At 41.8% G+C, this 15,756-nt stretch overlaps 1 protein-coding gene and 1 long non-coding RNA gene across 2 annotated transcripts in view; one reads left to right on the top strand and one right to left on the bottom strand.

Moving 5' to 3' along the window:
- Positions 1–14,450, top strand: part of LOC311486181 (protein kinase C-binding protein NELL1-like) — a 235,340-nt gene extending 220,890 nt beyond the window's left edge. The window contains exons 17-20 of the mRNA XM_084541953.1: positions 6,994–7,187; positions 11,582–11,758; positions 12,139–12,363; positions 14,087–14,450. Of these exons, the coding sequence (XP_084398079.1) occupies positions 6,994–7,187; positions 11,582–11,758; positions 12,139–12,363; positions 14,087–14,137 (647 nt within the window). The 3' untranslated portion in view covers positions 14,138–14,450. The remainder of the gene's footprint in view (positions 1–6,993; positions 7,188–11,581; positions 11,759–12,138; positions 12,364–14,086) is intronic.
- LOC311486182 overlaps positions 12,258–15,756 on the bottom strand; it is a 52,300-nt gene continuing 48,801 nt past the window's right edge. Inside the window, exon 4 of the long non-coding RNA XR_014698990.1 lies at positions 12,258–12,350. This is a non-coding gene — a long non-coding RNA (uncharacterized lncRNA). The remainder of the gene's footprint in view (positions 12,351–15,756) is intronic.

Raw genomic sequence — 15,756 nt, 5'->3', positions numbered from 1 at the left:
TTTAATTCAAAAGGTACAAGGTCAAAACTGAACAAGGTTGTAGCATTTATGTTTTATTAATTCTTATACAGTCTGTTTTGTTTTGACATTCAATATTTGGCCGGCGACCATCCATCACCTCTGTAGTAATGCTTAAGTCACGTACACGATGTACATGATTTATTCATTCAGCCTGTTCTCAGTGCACTTTATCGCCTTTAGTGATTGTGTTTACATGTGCACCACTATCAAGGTTATGAGGCTTGTCCTGGTTTACTGATTATTGTCTGCCCGGGGCCTGTGATGTTTACAACTCAAACCAGCGTTGAATGAATGAAAAATACTGAGGTGCATGCTAGCATTAGTTAAGCAACTTTAAAAGGATCTGATGTGTCTCCCGTGGAGGCTCAGCATCTTCTGTTGTAGCTCAGATCCACTTCTTTGATTTTGATGGTCATGTAATTATGTTTCCACCGTGACCTGAATTGCTCTAATTTATGTATTTAAGCGTTTAAGCGTTATGTAGCCCAATATGTCAGCATTTAGAGCTTATACGAGTTTCTAAAATCAGGATATGACGTTAACCTTTAAAAACACAAAAACCTGATCATAATCACGATAGTCTACGTCCGTGTAAACATATCAGTGATACACCAACTTAACCCCCTCTTTGCCAAGTTTGTAGTATTTCAGCAGTTTTCATTCCCTCCATTATTATACAAAATAAAAATAAAACTCCCAGAGGATAGACTTTCACTTGAGTTGTCTTGCATTTCTAATAAAAACATATCCAATCCAAATGATTCATATAAGCAATTAACAAGTAACTCATATCGCAGAAAACGAGTAAAAGAGTCATAAACACATTAATGACTTGAAACCCGACATATATATAGTGTGATTAGCGAATGCACTTGTGTTCTAGACATCATGGCGTAAATACAAATGTCACAGTTTAATGTGTAAATGTGTGTGTAAGTGCCACCTTTTCTCCCCGAACTGCAGGCACACACAGCATTAGGCTGGAAGCCAGCAGGGGAAATAAGTACGAATGACAATTTAACAGGATTTTTTTTTTTTCCTCCACAATATCCCTCCAACAGCCTCTTGTGAGTCAACCAAACATAAAACAGCATTTTGTAATGAGAAAGCTGGCTCAGAGCAGAGAGCAGCGGCACTGTCTGCGTGTTAGCAAAGAGTATGTGAAGGCCATGCAGGAAGTAGCATTTAAGTAGCACAAGTGACAAAAGTAAGTGTGAGAGAAGACGATAACATTTTAAGAAAGCAGAAAGTCTTGAAGAAGATGAAAGTGTACATAAAGCATCACGTTCATCTTCTTTAAAAACTATAATGCGCTGTCAATACTCAACAGCCAACCGGGTAATTATTCATTGTTACTGGAAGTGTGCCTCGTGGAAAGGGCTTAAAGGATTGTTGTTTTTTCTAATGAACAATTAGGAGTGGTTTGTTGCAACGTTGGTGCTAAATTGTGTTTGGCACGTGGAGCGGCTGTCTCTACTGCTCTCGGCGCATCCTGCTGCGTGACACATGAAGTTGAAAGAGTCTTTTATCTGTGAAGCATTCCCAGTCTGGGCATGATAAGGCTGTTTATCAAGTATCACACATGCTCACATAGTCTTTTTTTTTTATATATATATCATATCTAGAAAATATGTAGAGATAAGCTGCATAGTCAGTAGCAGTTGCCCAAGCCTTTATATTATAGAAATGGGCACCCATCGTCACGTGAGCAAGCGTGTTGCCTCACTTCCTGTTTCTGCACCGAGCAGTGTCGCTGCTTGCGGATTGTTTTAGCTTATTTGAAATTACAAAAACGTACCATACTGTGTATAGCGGTGAATTCTTACACACATTTTACTCAACCACTTGCCCTCCATAGCTCCTTGTTAATCTTACTTTGGTCTGTTAGCCTTAGCGGTTAGCCATGGCCACCCTGTCTCCCTCTGCTTCTCTCATTCTCTCTCCTGCACATTGTGTCACATGTTTAGTTACACTTCTGCCTCCTTTAACAATTATGGTACGTGTAATAAGTGTAGTTTATTTGTAGCATTGGAGGCGAGGCTCTCTGAATTGGAAGCACAGCACTTCACCATAGATTGTATAAATATGCACAATGTGTCCCCACTTCCTTGTATTAGCCAAACTGAGGCTATTTTGCAAGGGATACGCTATCTCGCAAGTTTTCAGCCAGAGTCTGCGCAGTACAGTCCGAGAGTGGAGCCAACCACTCTTTGATGACGCGACCGCACTTCCGCCAGACTCACTCGCGTTTTCATTTAATTAATACTATGCTCTGCTCTACCTCAACCAGTTACAAAGAAATGCTGGATTATACACTGTACTACTGCTTTACAGAGTGGTTGGCATGGAAACTGGTGATCACCATTATGTAACACACTGTTTCTGTAGCATCAAATAACTAACTAAAGAACTTGTCCAAAAAGAATGAAACCATCCTTGAAAAAAATATTCGACATGTATTTCAGTTCGGCCCAAGTCCCATCCACTAACATGGAGGAGGTGGAGCCCATGGCCTATACTGCAGCCAGCCACCAGGTGGGGCTCTACTTGCTTTGGCTTCACTTTTGAGGAGCTGTTCCACTGTCCATCTTTATACTTTCTATGCTCCGCACCATGGAAAACAAACCAGTAGCTAGCCATTGCCCTGTAGCCGATGCGGATCGACCTAGAGTAGCTCCTGTTAGCGTAGCTCCTGTTGGCTGTCCCTCAGAGCGGCTGAGTGATGGTAAATCTAAAGCAGACAATAAACCGCTTTTAGTTTAAAATATAATTTAAAAGAAAAGAAAAAATAATTAATAATAATAATAATAATAAAAAAAATACTGGCCATATTTATCTATTCTGTCTGTAGATTTCCTCCAGTCGCTAAAAAGAGGCATGTTCCCAGAAATAAACAAGAGATCATATTCCATGTAGGGGTTCAGGCCCATTTATTAATAAAATGCCTTGCAATTTATCAGTTGAATGTTTTTTTAAGCTTCATTGCATTATTTGTTATTTTTGTACTTTTTTTGTGCTCTGCAGTGTGCATGCAGTATGTGTTGGACTGAATTGTGATTACTTGTCTGCGTGTTACACTGTGTTACATGGCATATTGTAACACACAAGTGTTGCAGTGTGTTTTATTTAGCTGCCTCAATAACCTGCGTTAATTTCATTGTGTTCAAAGTTGTGCTTCATGGCAGCGCCGTTGGTTGGGCTGACTACACCATGCAGCAATACATTCCATTGCATTGTATTACACTGCATTGTGCTGCACAGCTTATTGTTGTGGTGAGGACAGGAGCAGCTGGTAGCGGCAGTTCTCTTGCTTTATGGCTTTGACGGAAAGCTGCACAGGCTGCATCTCAAAACACGTTTATTATGCCTAATGCTTTGGGGGGGAGACAGGTGGCTTTAATAAACAGATTGTGAACAAAGATGAGGATAATACGCCATAAACTCCCACTGTCTCCCTGCAAGTCAGGATTCGTACATCATTTTCTCTCCTCCTCCTCCTCCTCCTGGTGTACATGACCTTTCAATATGGGCTGCCTGGAGACACACCAAAGAAATATAATTTAAATACTCAAATACTGAGCTTTCTGATGTAATTATCAACATCTGTCTGGGGGATTTAGTTGTTCTTCGTGCCTCTGTCTGTTTGAATGTGTGTTGTCTTAGACAGGATTAGTGTTTTCATGTCTATCGGCAACGGCACATGTAGGTGCAAGTCGAAGTTCTGCACATGGTTGACTGTGCTCAGCTCGTTTCTCCAAAGGGCTTTTGTGTTTGGTTGTTACACTGTCTTTCACAGCCTGCATGTAGGAGCATGCTTCATCTGTGAACAGCAGCTTGTGGCTGAATGTGGTGAATGTAGCATGAAGAGCATTAATCCTCCACCAGCAGAGTTACTGTATGTCTGACTGGCTGATGGGGAATTCATTTAGCGTATGCAAATAGTCTGTCGCTGGCACAATAAATTCTCAGTTGAGCTGTTTTGCCCTCTCCGTACCCAGCAGACTTGATGCTACGATCAATTGGAGTGCATATTCAGCAGTGTCACAGTGAATTGTTGTGACTGTTGTGGTCAGACTTCATTTACCTGCATGGCAGTCAACGTTTTAGTTGCAATTTTTCCAGTCTAAAACGTGTCCTCCTTTATGTCCTGCTGTTATTAGAGACATGTCTGAAGCTAAGCTGTCCTTCCTTTGTACAGCTATGATGTTCATCCCTCGTGAGGATAGAAAATTTGATTTGTTAAAGGATTTATCTAGATATTTGAAGTAAGACATATGACTATTCAGAAATACTACATTTCCAAGTCTAATTTTTCAATCATTTGTATTATTAAAAATGTCATTGTTATTCTTGAAGATCAACACTGGCACATAACATTGCAGCGTATCTGATGCTGTGCGTATTGTTACATGTTTCACCAATATTCATGGCCTTCTTACTTCTTACGCTAACAATAAGCTCAAGCTACCTGAAAGCGGGTCCATACTTATGGTTTGGTTCGATTAAAACACACCCTGGTAGTGGTTTGTGATTCATTTGAGCAAGTGTGAATGCTGACATCCAAATCTTGTTGCATGCCAAACAAACAAACAAACTCTGGAGCAATTTGAATTTTGAACCATGAATGCAGCTCGGACCAGATACATAACTACTGTACTTGTATTTGTGATTTTAAGGGACGGGAGCTACAGTGTATTATCCATTTAAGTTTGGTATCAGAACTAGAGCTTTTGCTTCTTTGAAGGGAGCCAGATCTTGTGGATCTTTTCTTTTCAAAGAGCCATTCAAAAGACTGGCTCAGTCTGATGTTTATTTATTTTTAATATGTCAGCCTGGGGGTATCTTATTTTATCCTCAAAATAAGCACTATGACAGGATAAGATTTGGATCAGAATCATTCAAACTTAAAAAAAAAAAAAAGTTTTAAAGAGCCAGTCACTAGATTCGGTTTGTTCACGAACATCACAACTCCAGTCAGAACAGCTGTCTTCTTATTTTTTTTTCCTCATATCTTTGTTAGTGTTTGCATACATATATATATATATGTGTGAAGTATAGTGAAGTTATCCATGTGCGAAGGTCCTGTGAACCAGGACCGTTTTGCTTTGTTTTGTACCAGATGTATATGTTTCTGCATCCGGACCAAGAGAACTAGAAGTGTGAACTCAATCTTGAAGTGACAAACTAAATTCAGACAAGTCTGATCATGCAGAGCTTAGTCTGACATGTGTAACCTTATTACGGATTGCCTGAAGGAAATGCTGTCCGCATGGTATCAGCAGGGGAATATGAAGGTGTGGAAATCAAACTTTAAATGCTCTGACATCATTCGGCTAAGTAGAAACTAAATTAAGTTGTTGACCACATTGCTCACAGTGGGAAAGCAATGTTAGAGCCGAAGTCACACCCACAAAAAAAAACAGAAGTGTCTTTTTTCTTTTTTTTTTATGTAGTTTCAGTTTGTCTACTTTGACTTTGTTCGTGCAACACCAATAGCATGCTGTCAGTGTCGTGTGGGTGTGATCGATGTCTGTAGGCAGCAGGTGCTGGCAGGGGAGAGCTGAGCCACTGTCGAAGGGACTTTGGTTTTTTTCCTCTGAACAGCTCACATTTAGCGTGGATAAAGAGAGTTAAATGCCACGGCTTGATAAAAGGTAGGGACAGACTTTTGGAACCCCGTTTCCTGTGCGGCACTGATAAAGAAAAGTAGATGAAAATGCCATCCACCCTCTCGGTTCATGTTGGTTCTTTTGGTCTGCAGAGGGAGAGAAGCTGACAGAGCAGATGCTTTGATGATTCAGCTGAATCCACTAAGAGAATATAAATAGGCCGCGATTGATGTGACTAAAGCTGTAATGCCAGTATGCATCCAAAGTATAATCAGTACATACAGGTATGAGGTGTTAAATATGACCTAATTTCCCACAAATTGTAATGCATATAAGTTTTTGTTGTTCTTTTATAATGAATCAGTCTAATATATAATCCCATTCCTGTAAAATTGTGTATATAAGAGATGCAAAGACAACACAATGCTTTGATTAACAACAGAAACACTAAATATACAGTTTATTTTGAGTAATACTGTGCAGAGAAGGGGTGTTTCATTATTGATCTGTGGGAAGTCGTGACCACAGCATGGTGTACATTCACCTTCTACTGATGTGATAACTGAAAGCTATTAATTTGAAGGAATGATTGAATAACGTGAGGGCTGAACTGTTAATTTGTTCACACCATAAATTATAACAATTGTTACATGTGATACTGGCCGGGGGTTGAATGTGCACCATTATCAACCAAACCATTATTAAAGATAAACATTTCCCCGTGTAGATGTGGGGAAGGAGTGCATCATATTCTTTAAAACACAGGCTTTCTGCAACACTACAGCAATAAAAGAAGAATGTCACAATTTCCTTGGAAAGAGAAGTGATCAAAATCCATTAATTATGATTAATCAAAATTATATCTGGGCTTAGAGTATATTTCCACTCCACGCAGTCTCCAAGACAGCTCTCGAATGTTAAATGCTGCAGAAATGTGATGTAGATAAGAACATTCACTGGGACCAAAATAAACTATTGAGCTTCAACACCCTGCTCATGTTTCTTAAAAAATAATTGGAGAGCCAAATCTATTTTGAAATTCCAAATTAATGGGACTGTTCTCGTGCAAAGCTGGAAAAAAAAAGAGCACAAGAGAAAGAGGGGAGAACATTCATAATGTGCATAAAAAAATGCAGTCTGCATTTCCCTGTTTTCTGGTGTTACGTTAAACCTTCCGCTTCTTATTGGTCTAGGTTTTCCCTGGAGTTTATTTGTGCTCGTTTTCTGTGTTCTATCGACAGAAGCGTACACACAAAACTACATTCATACACAGTGCATACTGTGTGATGACCATAGGATAGTTTCCTTACATTTTCACAACAAATGATTTGCATTCACCACAGCCTGCTCTTTGCTCTTCCAGACATCGATGAGTGCAGTCTGCAGACACACACCTGCTGGAATGACAGCGTGTGTGTGAACCTCCCAGGAGGCTACGACTGTGTGTGTACATCTGGTCCGGGCTGCAGCGGTGACTGTCCACAGGAAGGAGGAATCAGACGCAACGGAGAAGACTGGAAACCCAGCTTTGACCGCTGTGCTATATGCTCCTGCAAGGTAGAGAAGATGAACACACACACACACACACATACAAATGTACTTAATTAAGAAATACTGTCCTTCAGAAACTAATTTAGGATAGTTAAACTTTTCTGACTGTGGTCTGATAGAGGGGATTTTACAGTTTTTGAGTAGGTAGAGAAAAGACTGATCAATGAAGAGACACTGGAGCAACAACAGTGTCAATATTGGATTATTGATCAGGTTAACCAGCTCATCTAAAACATTCTATCCAAAGGTATACACAACCATAGAGGCTGAAACTTTTGAATAATTTGAGCAATGATTTTATGTTTAGCTTCGTTAATTCTTGCCAATAACTACATTCATTCATTCATTCATCTTCTGTACCTGCTTATTCCTGTTAAGGGTCGCGGGGGCAAATAACTACAGTATTTCTTAAATAAAAAATATTGGAAAGGCTCTCATTGCAGTATTAATGAATGGACAACACAGTTTTTGACTTTGATGGTGATCGTGCAAATGAGCCAAAAACTACTGTTATGCAAAAGGATTGCGTAGGTGGTCTGTCAATGTGGCCAGCATGCATTGTCTGTGCACTACTCATGCACACCCAACGTGCATAACTAGTCGTCAGACTTTGTTTTTGCAGTTGTGCCATGTTCGCAGACCTCATCATTTAACTTGATGACTGGAATCTTCTCACAGCAGCAATGGCCACAAACTGTGTGTTTTAATGTCCCTTTAAAGACATCTAATCCAGTCTCATCAGTGTCAGGGTATGCCCACATGTGTGGTGCAGTACACGCACCATTTATTAGGATATCTAGAACTGGTTACTAAACATCTTTAATCACACTTATGAAAAATTCTGATCAGTCTGGCGTAAGGAAAAAACACACCTCATTAGTCTGCTTCGCGTTCTGTCGAATATTTGTGGCATCTTGACAACTCTTTTCCGTTCTCCGGACTCAGTGCACTGTGGCTGGTGGGAAGTGAGATATTGATCAGATTTGTTTTTTTTTTTTAATATGAAGCAGACAGGCAGAGGGAGATTTGGACTAGAATGACAGCTGAGCTGCGATTCCGATGACGCCTTATCAGCTTATGAAAGTCTAATTTTACCACTGGGATATTTCACTTCTACCCTACTAAATATGAAGGGTGAACTAAAGAAATGTTATGTTTTCTGTCGTGAGTTGACAGTGTTTGTGTTTTGCAAGCAGCGACTAAATTTCCATTTAATTCGGAATAATAGGTAGTATGTGGCTGAACTCATTTTAATCACAGCATGCAAAGTGGTGTCGTGTCTCTTTAATTTTACTTCACGTATAGTACAAGAAGATCTGTCGTTTTCATTCAACCACAAACAGCTAACACACAAGCTTTGCTACAAGTTTCAAATATATGCATTGCTAAGCTGACATCTCAAGTGGTATGTCACGCAGGACCGTCTGGGAAGTCAATGGGAGGCACTTTCAAAAAATAAATAAATATTTGGCAGGTGGTTGGATAAAATGGCAGTCTGATGAGCTTAGGGAGCTGAGAAGCAGTCTGCATTGTCAGCTATGTAGTTATCGCGTTGGTAGACTCATTACGTCTTTGTAAGAGTGACCCCCATCACACCTTGAGGATGCTAGATGCCAACAGTTTCACACAGGATGCTGATTGGTGTGCACAGCTGTGGGTCAGCCTCAAGTGCATAATGGAGCCTGGCAAGATGGAAATCTCACGTGGCACGTGATTTCCCGATGAATCTCATGAGCATCCAGCTGCCTCTCAAAGTAAATGAAATGCAGCATTAGATATTCATTTTATATCAATTCACTATAAGCATTGTCATGAAAACTGTTTATAATGACTTGGGTCCTGCAGCCGTGGGAATTGAATCGGATGTGGGATGCTAAACAGAATGTAAACAGACCTTGATCTGGTGTCTTTTCAGACCGACGCTGAAAACTCTTGGTCTGATTACTGTAAGGCAGCCACAAAGTTACAGAGAAGCAAGAGAGAACTTAAAGGTAGCCAGGTCAGAAATTACATAGACTTAGGACGAAGATATCTTCATATGTCTGAAATTGGTAAATGAGAGACTAAAGGCTAAAGAAAAGAGGTGGTAAGGGCACAGAAAGAATAAGTTTGTAGTATATAATGTAAATTTTAGACACTTTAGCATCTCAAATCCTTCACTGAAGTTTTAAAAAAGGAAAACTTTTAAAATCTACAAAAGAAACTGCGCTGACAACAAGTTATAGCTGCTGATGGGGAAAAAAATAAGTAATCTGCAGTAATTAAATTCATCATAAAGTTGCTGTCATAAAATAAGCAGTAATGTTGTTTGGTTAGCATAACGTCGCAGCATTGGCATGCAGGCCTGGTCTTATTCTTGGCATTAAAATGAACAGTCTGCCTTCCTATAGCCTGCCAGCATGGCACAATTGGCAGTAATTTCCCAGCAAGTCCAGGGCCGTAACTGTAAAGACCAAGGCCATCAGCAGTGGCACTCTGGGACTCTGCGGTTACTGTAGCAGGACAATATGCATCGATAAAACATTGGCTCAGTATTGCCCTTTTAATGGTTTGCAGAATGATTTTATGGCTCTCATACATTTTCTAACGGCCATTTTATGTAACATTTTTACATCTCCATTACGCTGTCGTCCTGGGGCCAGGCAGTGCTGGCTGTGCTGAGTAAAATGGGCCATAAAGTTTTCTCCAGGTAGAGATGGAGAGCCGGGGACACAGGGAATCTTATAGATTGGTCAGATTGCTCTGCCTTTGACTGTGCATTCTAGCCCACACCCTACATATCTAACAACGTCTGGATCCATTCTCACCTCTATCAGCTTTCTGCTTTGAAAATGATGTATACCCGGCACATATTCTCTAGGCATGCCGAGCGTCGATAGTCTGCCTAAATGACATGCGTAAACAAGCTCGTCTGAGAAAGGTTTCAGTTACACACCGTGATCATATCTCAAGTTGTTCAAACTGTTTGTCTTGAGTCTTTGAATACTGATATACAGGAATTATTTAGAGACTCAGGATCCTCGTAATAAACACATGAACTAATCAAAACTTTCAGTTTGAGCAGCGGTGGAATGCCAGACTGTATATAAATATGGACAATGCATCCCCATTTCCTTGCACTGGCCAATCTGATGCTATTTTCCTGAGGATACGGACGGCGCCATCTAGCTTGGAGCCAGAGTCTGCGCAGTACGGTCCGAGAGTGGAGCCAAGCAGAGCCGCGTTATCGATGACCCGCCCACACTTCCACCAGACTCACTCGCATTTTCGTTTAAATAATACTACACTCTGCTCTACATCCACCACTTGCAAAGAAATGTTGGGTTATACGATGTACTTATTTATTTATTTATTTATTTTCCCAACTCTCACGGCGCTACGGGGCCCCTTCACAGAGCGGTTGACATTGCAAGTTGTCATCGTGATGTCGCATCCTGTGAAATAACAAACTAAAATGAAACTTTTCAGAAAAACAGACAGTCGGGTATGCATCAGTATTACATTAACTAGCTGAAATGACAGAAACCATTATTGAAAAAAATGATTTGATGTGTATTATAGTGGCCCAAGTCCCATCCACTAACATGGAGGAGGTGGAGCTTATGACCTATAGTGCAGCCAAACAACACTGGGAGCTCTATTTTCTTTGTCTTCACTTTTGAGGAGCAGTTCCGTCCATCCATCTTTATACTGTCTATGCTGAATACTGGGTGACCAATGGTAGAAAACTAACATCTTTTTACCACATGTTCACTTCTAATTATGAACATGGAATTAAACTGTAGTGCTTTAGTGAATAGATAGGGTTTTTTTTTTTTTGTTTTGGTATTTTGTTTTTTCCAGCTGGACAAAGGCTAGTGTCTTTGCGTTGCATTTGAATGCAGCATTAAATGTGTAATTTATAGAAAAGGGCCTAGTCCACAGCTCACAGGATTTCACTCTGCAAATAATTCATTCATTCATTCATCTTCTGTAACCACTGGTCCTGTGAAGGGTAGTGGGGGAGCTGGAGCCTATCCCAGCTGTCATCGTGTTAGATCCAAATAATAATATTTTAGGAAATCTGTGACCCCTCTAGCATTATCTTGGCCCTCTCTGTGCGCATATGAGGCTGTGCTTTTGAGGCCAAATGGTACTCCGATCTGAAATTGAGCCCATTTGTCAAAGACAATGATGTATAGTTTGCAACAAACTGAAAATTTGCCTCAGGAAATGGATCAAACTGTATTCGTCCACATCAATATTTTTGCATTTGTATATCAATCTCCGTGAGTCTGAAGTTCTGTGTTGCAGGGTAGCAACACTCTAATATTCTACAGCCCAGGAAATGTACCGATGACAGTCCGCTCTCACGATCTAAGACTATTTAACCCCTGACCTCTGTGATATATGTTGTGCAGGACGGGCAGACGTATTGCAGGAGGAGACCCTGTGACTGCGGAGACCCGGATGAGGATCTGTTCTGCTGTCCTGGCTGCGACAACAGGCCCAGCAGCCAGTGTCTGGACCAGAGTGGACGCACACTCTACCGCAGCGGAGCATCTTGGCTGTACGGCTGCCAGCAGTGCCGCTGCATGGTCTGTATTTAGAAATACACGCTCGAATGCAAGCTGTATGTGTTTTGCCTGGAGAAATGAGAAGTGATCTTCACATTAAGTGGTAAAACCGCTCTTAGAAGAAACAGATTACATCAAAAACACACAATTTCCTCAGCAGCTTGAAACTCATACATGGGCTTCTTTAATACTTGTCCCTGATGTGCTGTGTAGCTATGTGTGTTTGAGCTGAGATAATTACCACCTGTGTAAGTCAAGATGTGGCAACTTATCAGCATGTGACTCTAACTGAACTGCATTTACACACACATACACAAAACAAGACACACATGGTAGCAATTCTGTCTCTCTTTATTTCCTTCTTTAAAATGTTTATTTTATCCATGGTCCGATGTCTGCAGGAGGGGGAGGTAGACTGCTGGCCTCTAGTCTGCCCCGTGTTGATGTGCGAGTACACGGCAGTGGCGGAAGGCGAGTGCTGCCCGCGCTGCGTCACAGACCCCTGCCTGGCTGACAACCTGTCATATGACATCCGGCAGACATGCAAGGACCCCGCAGGCATCGCCCGCCTCAGCGGAGACACATGGCATATGCCCAAATCACCCTGCACCACCTGCAAGTGTAAGGTAGGTCAATGCAACAAGGAAAACAACAGCTCATTTACAAATGAGCACCCACAGCAAATTAAGAGTGGTTAGTCTTTTCATGAAATACCCAGAAGACTTTTTGTTTTCTAAAGATAATTCCAGCTAATATAAACCTGACGTATTTGCTGTACGGGTCACGAAACAGGGAAGTAAGCGTATATCCAAAAAAAAAAAGCCCAAGTTCTCTAGAGCCTGGACTTTTCTTTTAGTTTGACTGAAGATAAACATAGAAACTAACAGCTTGAGAAGGCTATGGGGATTTGTGCAATTTCCCCCAGTATGGACTGTTTTGTCCTTTGCGTTTCGCTGAATCATTGCAGCAGTGGTGCAGATTGACCCTCAGAGCCAGAACACACCCATGGAAACTGTGCCAAGTTGAAATAAACCTCAATTAGCCATTAAGTTTAAAACACTTGACCGCAACTTTTGTTTGATTGTTATGCCTCCGGACACAACTGCCTCCAGTGCAGAAGCATTACAGATGATTTAAGGGCCATTTAATCAGCAAAGAACCAAATATCCAATTCAGAGTCTGTAACATGTTAGATCATAGTTGTTCCTCAGGTCCACAACTCAGTATAGTGTAGACTTTTGGTATATTTGCAATTTTCTTTGAGCCCATTGAAATTCAGCTGCCATACCTATCTACAGCAGCTGCTGCACTCACCTCTACATAGTGTGATTGAAGTTACTGGTAGAGCTAAGACCTACTGTGCTTTGTATACAGGTCACTCTTCTGCTTTGTGACAGTTTGAGCCCACGTGCCTTATTACTGTTGGATAAATAGTTTGCCTCTGGCCAGCAGGAAACCTTGGTTTCAGGTAACCCAAAGATGAGTCCCCTTATGGTCAGGAGGCATAGATCCAAATACCCCCCCGGCGAGTGGTAGCATAAATATCAGACATTTCCAAAGTTGAAAGTTGAAAATGACTGAATACACCTTTCATGATAATGTAGGCTCTGGCTCTGAACTGAGTCGTAGACCTTTTTCACAGCAGACATTTTGACTTGAGGTCTCCCAATAACGAGGAGGGCACACAGGAGAGCCTAGTAACCACGGGACGACGAGGAACCAATTTTAATGGAATTCAGTGAGTTGTAACGATGACAGATGAAAAAGCCTTTGGCAACAGAGAGTGGCCAACAAGTTATCTTGACTTTGACCAATGGGTGAAACTAATACTGTTGATATGCACATATCTCAGGCCTGTAGTAACCCGGAGTTTCTCCTGGGCTACTGCAGGGAAACACAGCCCGTGGCTTCCCACATCCAATGCAGATAGCGGGCTAGGAGCATCTGGTGAACCCAGATGGAGCGGTGGCGTTGTTAATGGTTATTTTTTTTTGCATTTGCATTTCTATGTTCTGCTTGTTTCACTCGGAAACAATTGGGGTGGGAAATATACAAACGCCTAGCCAACCAGAGTCTGGAACGTCCACAAGCGAACAACCATCAGCTACAAAGCGATTGATGAAGAGCAAATCGCTTTATATGTGGACACGGGCTTAAGCCATGACAGTAAACCAGCATATGCAAAAGCAGGAATAGTGGAATTTAGATATCATCAATAATCCTAATAATCCTACCCTTTTCTTGCTATGGCAAGTCTGCCCTGATATGTGCATTGCATTGAACATGTACAGTACATTGTAGTAAGCCAATGCTCTCTTCTTTCCTGTCTTGTCATGCTACATTTTCCAGAATGGGAACGTTTGCTGCTCAGTGGATCTCGACTGCCTTCAGAACAACTGAAACTCTTGTGTCCTCCTCCTTCTCCCACCAACCTCCCCTCCTTCTTTCACAATGGGACTGCCACACCCCTTTCCCCATCCGACGACTCTCTCCCCTTGGATTCATAAGACAGACTCTAGCACGCACATGTGCATGCCAGTGTGTGCACAGAAATTACAAACACACGCTGGACAGACTGAGGTATCGAGCCTGTGCTTTTATGCCGTAACTCTGTCGACAAAGAGTGAGTGGGTGAGTGGGTGAGTGTGTGTGTGTGCGGCTCAGGAGGAGACTGAGGCCATAGTCGCTCTCACCACGGGCCACTGTGTTTGTGTATATGTCTTTGTATTTGATTCCATTTCACTAAATGTCTTGAGGAAACCCGCGTGGTGTCTCGAATCCCAAACCAGAGACAAAACCAATGGAAAGACGTTGAGGTGCTCCGGCTGTCGGTATTGCCTCGGCGTATAGACTCACTATTGCTCTGTCAACTACAAGGAAATGTCACACATTTTTCACAGTTTCTGTGGGAAAGAGTGAAGGCGTAAAAATATCTTAATATGTAAATCTAGTATTTACTTTAAAATCCCAGGCGCACAAAACGAAGGCGCACGTTGCTTCATGTGGCCTGCATCTGGACCTTTTGACTTTTGCTTACGTCAATTATCTCGGTATCTCTTGTTGTTCATTAGTTTGCTAAATGAAAGACACCAACGCATTCTGGCGTCAATTCCTCAAGCTCGACCGGCTTAAAAGCCTCAAACATGTGTCAGACTACTACCAACGGAGCTACTGTCACAAACGCTCAGTGCATCTACTGTCCTTCTTTAAATATTCTCCAACTGTGACTCCTAAATATAAACTCCCCACTCAAAGTAAATACTATATTAGGTTTAGATGTATTCAGAGGGCACTTAATACACAGTAGTTCATTGCGAGCCTGCCCCTGCCTTCAGCGTTCAGGTCCTTAAAATGCCAAGCTGTGGATAAGCCACATCCTTCAGAGCGTGCAGCATCTGAACTGGGGCATAGCTGCTGTCTGTCCTCCTGAGCCGTTATCTCTTCAGTTTCCAACACTTTTCCCTCACCCTCAGTGTCTCAGCTCTTTGATGAGGACGACTGCCAGATGCTTGACTATAACGGCAACAGTCGTGATCTTAAAACGCACGAGGAAGCAGTGTGACGCACGCTACAAACTCCTGTTGGCCAGAACAAGCACCAGCTATAGCTGTTGATTAAATCAGCAGAGCTTGCTGTGGGGCGGACTCGTTCGGCCTATCCCCAGGCTGCTCGGCTCTGCACCATATGGCACACACAGAACGGCAGAGACGAAAGGAAAAAAAATAAAATAATAATAAAAAAAAAAAAAAAGCTGGAGAGATCGGGGATAATTAAAGCCATGTCACGCAGGCCTGGATTTGAGTATGCCAGGAGGTCACCAAGTGTTGAATCTGTTTACAGACAGCCAGGCTTATTAAGGCAGGAGAGTCCAGCGCCGTGCTTGCTACAGTTCACACATTCACAGCTCTGATGCTGCTGTGCTTTTCCGCCCCGTCCTCTCCTCCACACCTCTCTCCATTATCCTCAAGCTTGTCTGTTTTCCCTCAAGTGTCATTGTTATCACTCTGTGTACCAGTTAT

This window comes from Chelon labrosus (assembly GCF_963514085.1).
Source record: "Chelon labrosus genome assembly, chromosome: 3".
NCBI lineage: Eukaryota > Metazoa > Chordata > Actinopteri > Mugiliformes > Mugilidae > Chelon > Chelon labrosus.
This window is presented reverse-complemented; position numbering and strand designations above follow the sequence as displayed.